Raw genomic sequence first — 15,900 nt, 5'->3', positions numbered from 1 at the left:
TCAGTGTAATAGTTGTTTTCCTTTTTTTCCCATCTCTGCCCTAATAAAATTTTGCCAGTTGATAACTTCAATAGAATGTTGACCTAACTAACTTTCGGAAACCTTATAAAACTATATTCCCTGCCATTATTCAGAAAAATATGAACTGCCAAATCTCTGACCTTTTAACTGGCATAAATGGCAAAGCCAACAAAGTTTAACAAGCTTAGCTTAACTTTCATGCAATGAAAGTTAATTTTCCTCAAAGCAGAAAATGAATGAAAATAAAAATCTCTCTCCAACGCTCCTTCACTAAGGCCAAAAAGCAGGCCAATCAAGCAATTTAAGTTTAACCTCTTTAAATGTAATTACTTTGGGTCTTAAAGGTAGTGGAAGTAGTGGTAGATGATGATGATGATGGTGGTGGTGATCTGCTTAGATAGCTTGGCTGTTGGCCAAGATTTCAAATTAAAGAAATTACTTTCAAAATCTTATGAAATCATATTTCAAGTTGTTTGTATACAAGACAAACTCAAGCCCAAGCCTCAGCAGCAAAATAATAATCATTAAACTAAATTTTCATCTCAAGACAATTTGGTCGACCATAATTACCTCTCAACCCTAGCAAAAAAAAAAAAGGTTGAAGAAAATTTTCAACTTCAAATAACCCAAAGATAATGGTTTAACCTGGGCACGAGTACTTGAGGGTTTTGTGTTGTTGTAGTATATTTTTGGTTGGTTTCTTGGGTTTGGTTACTGCGGAAACCAAAAAATGATGCTGGTGGCTGATATGATGGCGCTTTGATTGGGATATCGCGTTCATAAAAATTTCCGATGTGTAACTCTTGATTTCATCATCGTCATAGTCATCAACTGAAATGAGAGTGAATTTTTTGTTTTTTGTAGGGATTGGCAGGCAACATAGTGGCCTAACATTGAAATTAATTAGTATTACAAAATGTTGCTTTTTTTTCTTTAGAGGTGAGTGATATGCCAGCCTACCAAGGTAATGCCAGGGATTATACACAAAAAAGCTTACAGAGAAAAATAATTAACACCAAGATGTTAAAAAATACTATTGGAGCATACAGCTATGAAAATGGATGTTTTTGTTTAACGAACAAAACTGGGAGGGAAAAGTAAACATTTTTGGGAGAAGAAAAAATTTTTTGAATTTTTGAAATATGGGTCATGTAATCGCCAAAATAAAGACCTTTTTTAAGGTGCTCTGAGTTTCCACTTCCATGCTTCCCTCAAAACTGCTGCTAAAAATTGGAAAACCTTTCCCCCAGTGGATGTACCTCTACATAGGATACTTCTCTTATATCAATGAATATTCCACGAATATTCCACTAAGCAACAGGGGATACTTCTCTCATATCAATGAGTGTAGTCCGATTAAAGTTTAAACTCCTCCTCCTTTGTTATGCCGAGTCCAAACGGTGTGCCGCATAGCGACACCACATGGAAGAGACGTTTTAACATGGCAGAAAACCTCACAAATGTAGCCAGAATTAGAAAGAGGATAACCACCACTGAAAATTTTATTGATATTCTCGCCGGGATTTGAACCCAGGCGTTTGGCCTTCATTTGCAAACATGCTATCCTCGCGCCACGGTGGCCTCCAAAAATTGGCATCTGAGAAATAGTTCAGTGCGAAATATTCAACCCTGAAACGATTCTGGCAACCATGGAAAAATTCTACCCTAAGAGGTTGACATCTGACTACTTTGTATTAAATGAACTAGGCAATGTGAACTTAGATTCACCAAGGCAAAATAAAACACATCTTCTTAAAAAGGGTGATTTTTTTGAGGTTAGGATTTTCATGCATTAGTATTTGACAGATCACGTGGGATTTCAGACATGGTGTCAAAGAGAAAGATGCTCAGTATGCTTTGACATTTCATCATGAATAGACTTACTAACGAGCAACGCTTGCAAATCATTGAATTTTATTACCAAAATCAGTGTTCGGTTCGAAATGTGTTCATTCACCGTAACGTTGCGTCCAACAGCATCTTTGAAAAAATACGGTCCAATGATTCACACACCAAACAGTGCATTTTTCGGGATGCATGGGCAGTTCTTGAACGGCTTCTGGTTGCTCTTCACTCCAAATGCGGCAATTTTGCTTATTTACGTAGCCATTCAACCAGAAATGAGCCTCATCGCTGAACACATGAATTAACACATTTCGAACCGAACACTGATTTTGGTAATAAAATTCAATGATTTGCAAGCGTTGCTCGTTAGTAAGTCTATTCATGATGAAATGTCAAAGCATACTGAGCATCTTTCTCTTTGACACCATGTCTGAAATCCCACGTGATCTGTCAAATACTAATGCATGAAAATCCTAACCTCAAAAAAATCACCCTTTACCTATTGTTGTACCAGCCACATAGAATTAGTTAAGGTTGAGTAAGAGTGGCAGTCCTTAACAAACCAAGGCCTCTGTTTGGAATTGAATCCATGACTCACCTACCAACTCGGCTACCGGGGCGTCTTAACAACCTCATAACTTAAACAAATCTTAAACCCCTGCGAATCTTCTTTCAAGGTAAATCGTCTTATGGACTAGAACAAAAAATGTTAAAAAAAAATTATAGCAGCTCTTCTGTACATTACAACAATTTCAACTTCCTTGCAGTTTGTTATTTGCAACCTTCAATCGCTCAAAATGTCTTAATAACCTGCAAATGTTCTTTCGAAGCAATCTGACAAATGAACTAGAAAATAATGGGCACATTAATCTGTTCACTAGTGCTGGGTATAAAGCTGTTCTGAAGATTCCAAGATTTTCTACTTCTTTGCAGTTTCTTCAGTCTCTTAAAGTGTTTCCAATATTTTCACAAAATATATGTCGTATTATCTTAAGTAAGTATTATCTTAATATTTAGCCCAGTGATCTAGATCGTTCAGTTAGTTCACTATGTCAGTGAGCTTTTTTTTTGCCACTTCGTTTGCCGGTTAAACTGTTTCCCTGCTTAACATCAAAACAGACCGACCTTTAAACGAAAAGGCAAACAAAACAGCTGGCTGAACTAGTGAGCTAAATGAACGAACTAGTTCACTGAACTACACTTAGTGCTTAATTTAAGAACGATATTGGAATTATAGCTTCTGTTGTACCAACCACATAAATTGAAAAAAATCTTAAACACCTGCGAATGTTCTTCAAGGCACAGCGCCTGTTTATCATTGCTGAGTATGTATACAGCAACTCTTCTGTTAATGCTACCAATTCCGATTTTAATACATTTTGTTACTTGGAAGTTTTTATATCTCAAAAGGTAGGTTATTAGGACACCTACGAATGTATTTTCGAGGCAATCCGTCATAAAAAACCGCTGTATATTGTTTAAAAGCAAGAACTGACTAAATCTTTCGCTCAGTGAACTACTTCGTTCAGTTAGTTCACTATTTAAGTGAGCTAGTTTTGCCTTTTCGTTTGTCGGTCAATCAGTTTTTGGCATTTTACAGGGCAGCGAAACACACTGACCGGTAAACGAAAAGGCAAACAAAACAGCTGGCTAAACAAGCCAACTAACTGAATGAACTAGTTCACTGGCTTATATTTAGTGCTTACTTTAAGAACGACATTGGATTAATACCTTCTGTAGTACCAACCACATTTATGGAAAAAAAATTAAACACCTGCAAATGTTCTTCAAGGCAAATCGCCATATGATCAAGAACCTAAAAGGGAATATCAAAGCGTATCGCCATATGAACTAAAACCTAAAAGGAAAAGTCATCTGTTTACCAAATGAGCCAGAAAATAATGGGCAAGTTCATTTGTTTATCTGAGCTGGGTATATAATTGTTCTGTAAATTTTTAAACTTTTTCGACATCGTTGCAGCTTGTTGCAACTTTCAGTCTCTCAAAGTGTTTTCCAATATTTTTCATAACTAATCCATTGTATGGCGTTTTGAAAGTTCCATCTTAATCTTTAGCTCAATGAACTAGTACTATTTGGTGGTTTACTAGTTAAGTGGGCTATATTTTGTCTCTTTGTTTGCCGATCAATATGTTTCGCCTTTTTACAACGAAGCAGACTGACCGGTAAACGAAAAGGCAAACAAAAGAGCTCACTGAACTAATTAACTCACTGGACGAACTAGTTCACTGAGCTTAAGATTAAGATGGAACTTTGTGCTTACTTTAAGAACGACATTGGAATTATATTTTCATACATAACTTAAACAAATCTTTGACACCTGCGAATGTTCTTCAAGGCAAATCGTCATACGAACTAGAACCTAAAATGCAAAGTCGTCTGTTTATCATTGCTGAGTATGTATACAGCAAATATTCTGTAGATTCTACAAATTTCGATTTCTATGTAGTTTGATACTTGCAATCTTCAATCTATCAAAAAGACTTTATAACCTGCGAATGTTCTTTCCAAACAATCAGTAACTAAAATCCCAAGTGCAAATTTATCGGTTTACTAGTATTAGGCATATAGCGTTACTGAAAATTCTTCTATTTTCTACTATTGTACTTTACAGTTTTTTACTTGGAATCTTCCGTCTCTCAAAGTGTTTTCCAATATTTTTCATAAAAAACCCGCTGTATGTCCGTCTAAAAGTAAGTACTAACTGAATCTTTAGCTCATTGAACTAGTTCGTTCAGTTAGTTCACTAAGTCAGTGAGCTGTTTTTTGGTCACTTTGTTTGCCGGTCAATCTGTTTCGCATTTTTACAACGAAACACTCTGACCGGTAAACGAAAAGGCAAACAAAGCAGCTGGCTGAATGAGTGAACTAACTGAAAGAACTAGAAGAAAGATACTGGATTTATAAACTCGCCATATGAACTAGAACCTAAAATGGAAAGTTGTCTGTTAATCATTGCTGAGGCTCAGGAAGACAAGATGCGAGATCGGATTATATGGCAGCTATATCAGGTGGAGGTTGGAGGCCACCGTAGCGCAAAGGTTAGCATGTCCGACTATGACGCTGAACGCTTGGGTTCAAATCCTGGCGAAACCAACAGAAAAATTTTTGGCGGTGGTTTTCCCCTCCTAATGCTGGCAACATTTGTGAAGTACTATGCCATGTAGAACTTCTCTCCAAAGAGGTGTCGCACTACGGCACGCCGTTCGGACTCGGGCAAAATTTGCATTTTGCATATCAGGTGATGAACCGATTCGAACCATAAATGGTGCTATTGTTAAAAGTTAGAGTAAAACACTTCATGCAAAAATTCAACCAAATCGGATAATAATTGCGCCCTCTAGAGGTTAAAAAAGTTAAGATATAGGATCGTTTTATATGGCAGCTACATCAGGTTTTCAACCGATTTAGACCATGCTTGGCAGAGTTTTTGATGGTCACACCAAAACACTTCATGGTAAATTTCAGCCAAATCGGATGATAATTGCGCCCTCTAGAGGCTCAAGAAGTCAAGATCCGAAATAGGGTTATATGAGAGCTATATCAGGTTAATAACGATTTAGACCATACTTAACACAGTTGTTGGATGTCAAAATTACATACCTCATGCAAAATTTCAGACAAGCTGGACAATAGTTGCGCCCTCTAGAGGCTCAAGAAGTCTAGATCCCATATCGGTTTATATGGCAGCTGTATCAGTTTATGAACCGATTTAAACCATACTTGGTACAGTTGTTGATGGTCAAACCAAAACATTTCTTGCAAAATTTTAGCAAAATCGAATGATAATTGCGCCCTCTAGAAGCACAAGAAGCCAAGATCCTAAATAGGTTTATAAAGGACCTATATCAGGTTAGTAACCGATTTAGACCATACTTGGCACAGTTGTTGGGGGTCAAAATAAAACACTTGGTGTAAAATTTCACCCATATCAGATAAGAATTGCGCCCTCTAGAGGCTCAAGAAGTCAAGATCTGAAATAGGTTTGTATGGCAGCTATATCAGTTTATGATCCGATTTGAAACATACTTGGCACAGTTGTTGATGGTCATACCAAAACACCTCATGCTTAATTTCAGCCAAATCGGTTTATAATTGCGCCCTCTAGAGGCTCAAGAAGTCAAGACCCAGGATTGGTTTATATGACAGCTACATCAGGTTATGAACCCATTTGAGCCATACTTGGTAAAGTTGTTGGAAGTCAAAATGAAACACTTGATGCAAATCGTATAAGAATTGCGCCCTCTAGAGGCTTTAGAGGCTCAAGAAGTCAAGACCCAAGACCGTTTTACATGGCAGCTATAGCAAAAAATTTACCGATTTAGCCCATTAACAATCGCAACCAACTCACACTAATAGGAAGTATTCGTGCAAAGTTTCAAGCTCCTAGCTTTATTCCTTCGAAAGTTGGCGTGCTTTCGATAGACGGATTGACAAAGCCCATCCCATGTTGGAGAATATAAAAACGGGATTTACTCTAACAAAGCAACAGGATACCAAGTGATAATAGTGCTTACTGGAGGCCACTGTAGCCCAGAGGTAAGCTAGTCCGCCTACAATGCTGAACACCTGGATGCGAATCCTAGCGAGAACATCAGAAAAAATTTCTGCGGTGGTTATACCCTCCTAATAATGGCGACTTTTGTAAGGTATTTTGGCATTTTAAAACTTCTCCCCAAAAAGGTGTCGCATTGGGGCTCGCCGTCCGGAGAAACCTTAAAAATGTAGCATACATGTTTCCCTGTAGAATTTTTGATGTTTCTTCATGACATATCTTTTTAAAGAGATACAAGCATTTTAAGTTATTTTTCAAGCGGGTTCACTATTCCCTTTTCTATACAGCAATGTGTCAGTAGATTCCTAAATAATCAGATTTTTTTATTTCTATGTAACCTCAAAAGTCCTTTAAAAGCTAATTCCCCTCAGGGCAAACTCACCTATGATGTCTACGATGACTGCCACCTCCCAGTGGCGCCATGCTTGTGACCATGGGTCTTTGCTGGAAATACTGAAACTGTTGCATATAGGCTGCAGCCGCTGCTGCACCCGCATCTGCGGCGGCCACCGGTGCATTCAGAAAGGGCGAAGACGCTGCCGCACTTGCAATTTGTCCCAATGCATTGGCAGCGTTGCCACTGTGATGATGAGCCGACATAACATTTCCATACTGATGATGATGATGATGGCCACTGTGATGTTGATCCATAAAAATGGCCGTATAACGTGGTGGATAATGGCCTGTGGGTGAGGCCCTTTGGCTGGCCGCGGCAGCTGCCGCCAGCTGGGCCGCAGTGGCCGTACATTTGGTCTTGGTCTTGTGTTTTCGCTTAGTGCGTTTTGTGGCCCGGCCACTTGGTGCTGCTGGGGTCTGTGGACCCGCCACTTGGGGAGAATTGGCGGTAATGGGCCCGCCACTACTGCTTACATAGCCCCCGCCTTGGCTTGCCAAACCACTGATAATGCTGCCACCATGTAATGAGGGTGGAAATTGCAATTCACTGTAAATACTCGATTCCAAAATGTTACTATCCGATGTGGTGCGATTTAGTATGAATTGCTCAAATTCATCAGCCAGCATATGAGGCTCAGAGCCAGACAATTCCTCTGGGTCATTTAGAGGATGGCGGTTGTCATTTAGGCGTTCCTCGCCGCCATTGGAATTTGTGGATGTCAAGGATGTTTCCAACAAAGCCGTACTCTCCACAGCCATATCCTCCGAGTTGGCCATGGTGGAGGTCATGCGATTTAAGCTGTTCGTGCTGCAGCTTGAGCTAATCACTATTTCCGGTACTGCCAGATATGTGGCCGATGATGTTCCTTGAAATTTAGAATTTGGCGTATCATTGTCGTATGCAACCATCATACCCGAGTTAATGGTGGATGTTGCAGTAGTAGTTGCTGCTGTTGTAGTTATAGTCATCATGGTGGCTGAGTTAGGGGTGTTTGTTGTCAAATGACCAAGATGGGGGTTATTATCCTTAGCATCCATATTGGAAATATTTTGCTGTTGTTTTTGCTTTTTTGGTGTAGTGAACATTTTTGTTTAATTTACTAAATCTTTTTAGATGCTTTTATATATTTCACAAATTTTGTTTATAATTTTTTCCTTCAGATTATTTATTCTCTTTTATAAAAATTTAAAAAAAAATGGTCCCTAACTCAAACACCAATAATCTATAAATCACTGCATTTTAGTTTTGTTTATTTTTTTTTTTTAATTTGTTAATTTTTTTTCCTCTATGGCATTTGTTTCTTTTCCTTTTTATTAATTGGTCATTTTACGTAAAATTTTATCCATAAACACTTTAATGTTTCGTATTTCCGTTTTAATAATTTTTAGATTGAAACTAACGTGAGCCCGGCACTACGATGTGTTACGTTCGGTGTACCGCCAAAAACTGATTTAGAAAATGTTTGTTTACTTCACAGACATACATCAGCGACGGCTCTCTCTTCTTCTCTCCCTCTCACTCTCTCTATCACTAGCAAGTTAATTGACAATTTCCAAAATACAAACAACCACCAACACAATGGTGGCACACACAAACGCACAATATTCTCGCTCACTCAAACGGTAAGTGGTCGGTTTCAGGGTTGCCAGATTAATTTGAAGGAAAATCAACAGTTTTTGCAAAAAAACGGCAATATCGGCACTCCAATTTTAAAAAATGGGAACATTTTTAATCAGTGGAACGCAAAGACTACAAAGTTAAATCCGAAATCGTTTAATATCGGAGCACTATCAAGACATAATCTAATAAAGCCCATCGTAACCTGACTTTTGTATAAAGATTATCTGCGTAAAATTTTAGTATGATTGACACACAGGCATGGCACGGACAGATATTCTTAGAATGTAACTACGATCAAGAATATACGAACAAATTACGTTCTATGCTATTGTTTTGTTAAAAAATGAGGAAATTCATAATTCAAAATTTGGAAAAAATTGGTATTTAGTCGGCCCTCTACTATTTTTGAAGCAAAAAATCGTCAAAATGCCGAAAAATCGGCGATATGGCAGTCCTGGTCGGTTCGCTTATGTTTTTATGTGTGCGTTTAAAGGAGAGCGGGTGTTTTCAATTTTCATTGCCTTGCTCTCTTTCTCACTCCCTCTCAATTTACTCAGCTCAAACAGGTTTTCATTCGTTGATGTCTTATGATTATGAGGGTTGTATTCTGTAGTTCGCAGTAGTTCAAGCAGGGCCTTCAAGTCCAAATTTGTTCACGTTAAGAATTTGAACTTCAATATTGCAGAGGCAGATCTTAAGGCCAGGTGTAGATTCAGAATGGACTTCAAACACCAAAGAGCTACGATGGTGGCATCAGGCCGTATCATGTTGTTCGTCATTCCTATAGGTGTGAATGCCTTGGTAACTGTAGTCGAGAGTAATGCTTCAAGCGCAAAACCAGTCGTCAGAATAACAAATGAGGAAGAGACAGATAAACCAGAGGGATGCACAGTTCGTCCCCAGCCTTAAGTAAAGGTGGTATTTCTGATTCAGATTCAGACAACGAAACAGTTATCGTAGCCGAATCGAGAGATGAGCATAGCGAGATGAGAGCAGAAGTCAGTGATGGCTTTGCTAAGCTCACAAGCAGGTCGAGAAAGCGATCCGGTGCACGACGAAGAAGACGTAGGAGTGTGTACCGGCAGCGCAACGGGCGAAAGTGTGGGATGCTGGAAGGGGTAGAACTGACGTTTCAGGCACTTCTACGGAAGCTGTAAAGAGAATCAGATATCCCGAAGAGCATTACACTGCTAAGATGCTGAAGAAGAAAAAACTCCCCGCTTTCAAGTACTCTGAGAAGACCAAGCCAGCCCGCGCAATGGAAACTCCAGACAGTGTCCTGCGGAGGGAGACATAGTCGGAACAGCAACGAAAGAAGCACGCACAGTCCACGGTCCAAGCTCACGAGCAGGCCGAGAAAGCGATCCGTTGCACGGCGAAGGAGACATAGGAGTGAGTACCGGCAGTGCAACGGGTGAAAGTGTAGGATGCTGAAAGGGATAGAACTGACATTTCAGATATCTCGAAGAGCATTACACTGCTAAAATGTTGAAGAAGAAAAAAACTCCCCGCTTTCAAGTACCCTGAGAAGACCAAGCGGAGGGAGACATAGTCGGAACAGCAACGAAAGATGCGCGCACGGTCCGTGGGTCTTCATGGAGGACTGTGACTTTCAAAAGGACGCCACAGCCATCACAGAAGGGGAAGATGGTCGCTGAGAATGGTAACGAGCCGCCCTCTTACGCCGGAGTGGCAAGGAAGCACAACAGAGATCCAGTAGGATTCCAGCAGTTCATCGAATTATGAGGTGCGAGTATAGAGGGGACATCTGAACGCTGCGCTTTGCGTCAGCGGAATGTAATGATACCTTCAAAAAGCTTGTTGGAAGTATGCATACTCCCTGGATCGCCAAGTTCGACCTTGTGAGAAATATGGACATGTCACAGCTCACAAAGGCGACGATCTTCATTAAGGATGTGGGCGGCGAAATCGCGACGGAATGCATGATGGAAGTCTTAAACAAGCATATCTATCTTTTTTTGAAAAGTTTTTTTTCTTAGACGACTTTTTGGACTCACCACCATGGGATGGGGGCATTCTTATCTAGTCATTACATTTGTAACACATCAAAATATTGATCTGCAAACCCATAAAGTATTGGATTTTTAATAAAAGTTGTATTTTTAATAAAACCAAAGCGGTTGTGGTTATCAATGAAATTTTGTATATCTGTGAAAGTACGTTCGATGTCATTATGTTTAGAATTCAATTTCTTTTGCATGGCCACCACGGGCACGTTTGCAGAAGTCCAGACGCTGAACCAAATTTTCGACAGTTGTCAAAATACGACGTCGTTTCGGTCTACTTTTGTAGCGTCCCTGTTTAGAAACCATGTGTATGTATTTTTGATCGTCTTGACATTCTGAGTCAATCTAACCATGTCCGTCCGTCCGTCTTTGGAAATCACGATAGGGGTCTAACGCATAAAGCCAGCCGCTTCAAATTGGACAGATACTTCTCATTTATGTAGGTCGTTGGTGATTGCAAATGGGCCATATCGGTTCAGATATATATACCGGTCGTCCGATATGACTTCTTCCAACAACTGTTCCAAGTATGGTTCAAATCGGTCTATAACCAGATATAACTCCCATATATCGACCTCTCGATATGACTTCTTAAACCTCTGGAAGCCGCAATTGTTATGAGATTTGCCTGAAATTTTGCACATAGTGTTTTGTAACGACTTCCCCCAATCGTGCCAAGTACGGTTCAAATCGCTCTATGACCTGATATAGTTCTCATATAAGCCGATCTCCCGATTTGGCATCTTGAGCCCCTAGAATCCGCTATTGTTATTAAATTAGGATGAAATTTTGCACGCAGTGTTTCCTTACGACTTGCAAAAATCGTATCAAGTATTGTCTTAATTGCTTTACAATTTAAAATATTGCTCGATTTGGTAAAAATTTGATATGTAAAAATTTTGAGCAGAATCCACGGTGATGGATTTCCAAGATTAAGCCCGGCCGAACTTAGCATGTTTTTCCTTGTTAAATTTAAACTTGTATTTTTTGTAATCAATAAATTATTATTTTAATTACTATCATTACAATACCATACCTCATTAACACTCCTCTAATAAATAGTCAAAATCCACAGATGTTTTTCTATGCCTATGAGAAAATATACAGAAAAGGCCCGCTTTTCGCTTTCTCCCTCTAAGTACTCCATCTACAAATAAAATGCTCTCTCCCTCTCTCTTTTTAAAAAAATGTTCTCATCCATGTCCATTGTTACTCTCACTTGAGAGTTTATGAAATTTTTGAACCAAGAGAAGAAAAAAGTCTTAATAACAACAACTACCAGTGGACGAATATACATACATATGTATGTATGTATGACTTTGGCTCCATGTGAAAAAGTAAACATTTCAAGTAAAACACACACGTACACTCACACTTCTATGCGTGGAATGCACTTATGGCTGGAGTCTCTCTTTCTTTGCTCCACAAACAAAAATAAAACCAAACACTCACACTTGGGTAACGAAAGACGGACAAAAAGTCTATTGACACCAACGTGTACACTGTAAATAAGGAAGCCAAACAAAACAAAAAAGTATCATCAATAAGAAAAAACTTGGGGGTGGGGAGTTAACAAAAAATAAAACACACACAGCCAAGGGCGGAGAAAAAGGGGTACCAAAACTCCCTAGTAGTCATGTAGACGAAAAAGCATACTATAGGTCTCCAATAAAAGGTAGTTGACAGAAGTCTAGCAATCTGTTTACCGAATTTGTATTTAAGTGCAGGGAAGGACCAATCCTAATACCCAATAAAAAGGCACACACAGAACCATCAGAATAAAAAGTTAGGGATTTGGTATTGAGCAATTAATGAGACATTCACATTTGGGATGAAGTTTCTTAGGAAACGCTTCCTCCCAAGTTCCAGATGAAAAATGTTTGGCAGTAGAGTATGAATCTCGCATACAAATATCGGGTCAGTTTTAGGGGCCACCCTACTCTGCGAAAACCACTGAGTAGACATATTGACCGCTCAGAACCATATGAGATTAAAATGAAAAATATTTGTCATCAATATCGGGCGTCCGCCTATGACACTGAACGCCTGGGTTCGAATCCTGGCGAAGCCATCAGAACAAAATTTTTCTGCGGTGGTTTTCCCCTCCTAATGCTGGCAACATTTGTGAGGTACTATCCCATGTAAAAATTCTCCACAAAGAGGTGTCGCTCTGCGGCACGCCATTCGACTCGGCTATAAGAAGGAGGTCCCTTATCATTTAACTTACACTTGAGTCGGACAGCACTCACTGATATGTGAGAAGTATGCCCCTGTTCCTTAGTGGAATGTTCATGGGAAAAATTTGTTTTTGCAACATCGGATGTCAAACACGAATACTTTGGATGCAGGAATGGGATGAAGAAATTCAAGCACCAATATCATATAGTAGCTGCTGCTACATAGATGGTTTGAAGCTAGGGGAGAGAAAGTCTTGGCGTCTATATTGTAAATGGGTATGGGTTTTGTGAGATCGCATGTGTATCCCTCGATGGGATGGGCGCTTACTCCAAATTCGTAGGTCGCCTCTAGCCGCCCTTATCCTAGGAACAGACGCTGATGTTGGCCATTGGTTATTGAAGGCGCCAATAACTTGTAATTTCGAGTATCATTGGCACTCTGTATTTAAATAAGAGCCAGTGCTACCAGACCCCTCACTGAGACTCTCCTCTCGAAATGGCTGTCTGCCCGCGTCCTCATTTCCACCCACTCCGCATGGAATTGAAGCTTTCAACTATTCACAACCTGTACACGCGTAGTGAAATCAGCCAGAAGCATTGCAAGAGCAGCCAATGTATCCAAAGAAAGTCACAGTTTGGTGAGGTTTATGGGCTGGTGGCATCATTGGACCGTACTTCTTCAAAGATGACGCGAGTCGTAACGTAACCGCGAATGGTGGGCGCTACCGTGAGATGATATCAAACTTTTTTTTGCCCAAAATGCAAGAGCTTGACTTGCATGACATGTGGTTTCAACAAGACGGTGCCACATGCCACACAGCACGAGTAACAATGGACTTATTGAGAGGCGAGTTCGTAGATCGTGCGATTTAACTGCTTTAGACTTTTTTTCATGGGGCTATGCTCATGTCAATTGAAGTATTGGAAGACAACATTGAAGCATTTATTCGTGAGATACCGGCTGAAATATTGGAAAGAGCATGCCAAAATTGGACTAAGCGGATGGACCATTTGAGGCGCAGTCACGGTCAACATTTGCTTGAAATAATCTTCAAACATTAAATTATATATACCGTACTATCGACTGAAATAAAGATTTCATGCATCTTTCTAAATTTTATGTGTTTTTTTTTTTTGAAAAACTTTCCTATACCTCTTAAAAATCACCCTTTACAAGACCGACAATAGTGAAGGTCTTTTGGGATAGTCATGAAACAAACATGAACATTAACTCAAAAGCTCCTCCCAGTGAAATTGCTCTCCTACGCCCATGCCCTAAAACGACTTTGGAGCACAAACATCCTCCCTCACATTACTTGTACAAGGAAGGAGTTTGATGCGTGTGGATAGATGTATCGTCGATGTGGCTGAGTGGCTGTCGAAGGATACGCTAAGGTATAGAAGAGAGATTTCTTTTTTCTGTTCAAGCAAAACATGTAAGCATGTGTTTGGGTGAATGGACGACAGTCCGTCCGTTCACTCGTGTGTGTGTGTGTGTGTGTATGCCAGCTTTTGTATTGCTCGATATGATTGTGTAGGCTTCACTAGTCATACAACAAATAAACGCTTCCCTTTAACCATCGTTGCTTGTAGTCTTTCTTGATAATGCCTTTGAACAACACACATCCCCATACATACACACACAAACACTTACAAATATTCATTTGTTTGCAAGGATGTGCGACCATGCCCATGTGTTGGGTGAGTCAATGTTTATTTCTAAGCAACTGAGTTTGGCCGGTGTTGACTGCTTGCCTGCCTGCCTGCCTGTGTTTTTTGGTAGTCTTGTTTAAGGGTGGTTTGATTCTGTGGTAAAAGTTGATAGATGATACCTTTTATGGTTCTTCTTTTTCTTTGATTTTTGTTGTAGTTGCTGTGGTTATTGCTTGTGCATGTTTGTTTGTTGTTGCTTGTTGGCATCATACTATTTCGCCAAAGGATGCTATTCGCTTGCCTACTACCACTCACTAACATCCATCTATTGTTTCATTAAGAATAGAGAGAGTATCATAGCAATGCTGTTTTTTTTGTGTCCTTATTTCAAATATGAATCTTTCTTTTCCCTGGAAAAAAGCAAATGAGGTTGATGATGATTCACTTCAGGTACATTGAAATAGATAAGAAATAGGACTTGTCGTATTTTTGTTGTAGTCTACGTTTCTATTGTTCACCTGCAAGAATTAGGTCGATTTTAGATTTCAAAAAAAAAAAACAAAATCCAGCAAATCTGAAAAGATGTACTAATACTGCAGGGTTTGAAGGTGCTAAGGTGGTAGTTTACTACATTGTTGCCTTTTTATGTACCTAGATGGCATTGTTTTCTCTTTGTTACATTGGATTGTATTGCAGTTGTTGCATAGATGTTAACATGATCAGATGATAAAGGATATTAAATTTCGTTTTTAAACAAAAATTGGCCCTACTTCTGATTAGTAACAATTTTTGCAAATTATGTAAACCTCTTTTCAGGGATTTAGATCCACTTTGACACTACATAGATAATGGATGTTACACACATGTTTTCTGCTTTTCGCAGTTGAGGTAGTTTTCATTTACTTGATTATTCAGTGACATCTCATATAATACAAAAGGCAGGATCTTCAACAGTAGTGTGAAATCTATGGTTGTGCAACTTGGAGCTTGACACAAGCGACTACTCGTAAAGTTCAAGTTTTCATAAATCGCTGCCTAAGATAAATACTGTGAATTTTCTGGCCAAACCGTATTTCAAATGAAGAATTGCAAATAGGTTAGGTTTAAGACTCACTTAGACGTTTTCCTCCATCACAATGGACCACCGGAACAGAAGAAGAAGGATGATGCCTTCTAGTTCCTACTGTTGAACCATACAGATCGCTTTAAACAGTCCAAAAACTGGCGAATGTTCACATCCGCTAAATCAGACAGTCTCTCAAAGAAATGAGAACCTAAAGTGGAACTCTTTCTGACTGCCAGAGTGGAATGCATGCACAGCAGATGTTCTATAGGCTCCTCTTACTCGACGTCCTCACAGCTTCTTGAAAAGTCGATACTGCAACCATCAGTGTGTCAGCATATTTTCCGATCAGACAGTGATATGTCATGAGGGACACAATGACTGAGACTGCTGTTCTAGCCGGCTACGGAAGACCTCTTCAAGTCTGGACTAAGCCACACATTTTTGGAATGTTAATATTATACCTTAGCCATTCCTCGACTCCTTTAATTGCAAGGATCCCGTTTGATATACGTGTGGCGTTT

General features: G+C 39.5%; 1 protein-coding gene across 1 annotated transcript in view; it reads right to left on the bottom strand.

The window, feature by feature from the left end:
- LOC106081024 (uncharacterized) overlaps positions 1-8,261 on the bottom strand; it is a 68,579-nt gene extending 60,318 nt beyond the window's left edge. The window contains exon 1 of the mRNA XM_013242693.2: positions 6,822-8,261. Coding sequence (XP_013098147.2) covers positions 6,822-7,921 — 1,100 coding nt within the window. The 5' untranslated portion in view covers positions 7,922-8,261. The remainder of the gene's footprint in view (positions 1-6,821) is intronic.
- Between the last annotated feature and the right edge of the window lie 7,639 nt (positions 8,262-15,900).

The sequence above is a fragment of the Stomoxys calcitrans genome, chromosome 5 (assembly GCF_963082655.1).
Source record: "Stomoxys calcitrans chromosome 5, idStoCalc2.1, whole genome shotgun sequence".
Taxonomy (NCBI): domain Eukaryota; kingdom Metazoa; phylum Arthropoda; class Insecta; order Diptera; family Muscidae; genus Stomoxys; species Stomoxys calcitrans.
This window is presented reverse-complemented; position numbering and strand designations above follow the sequence as displayed.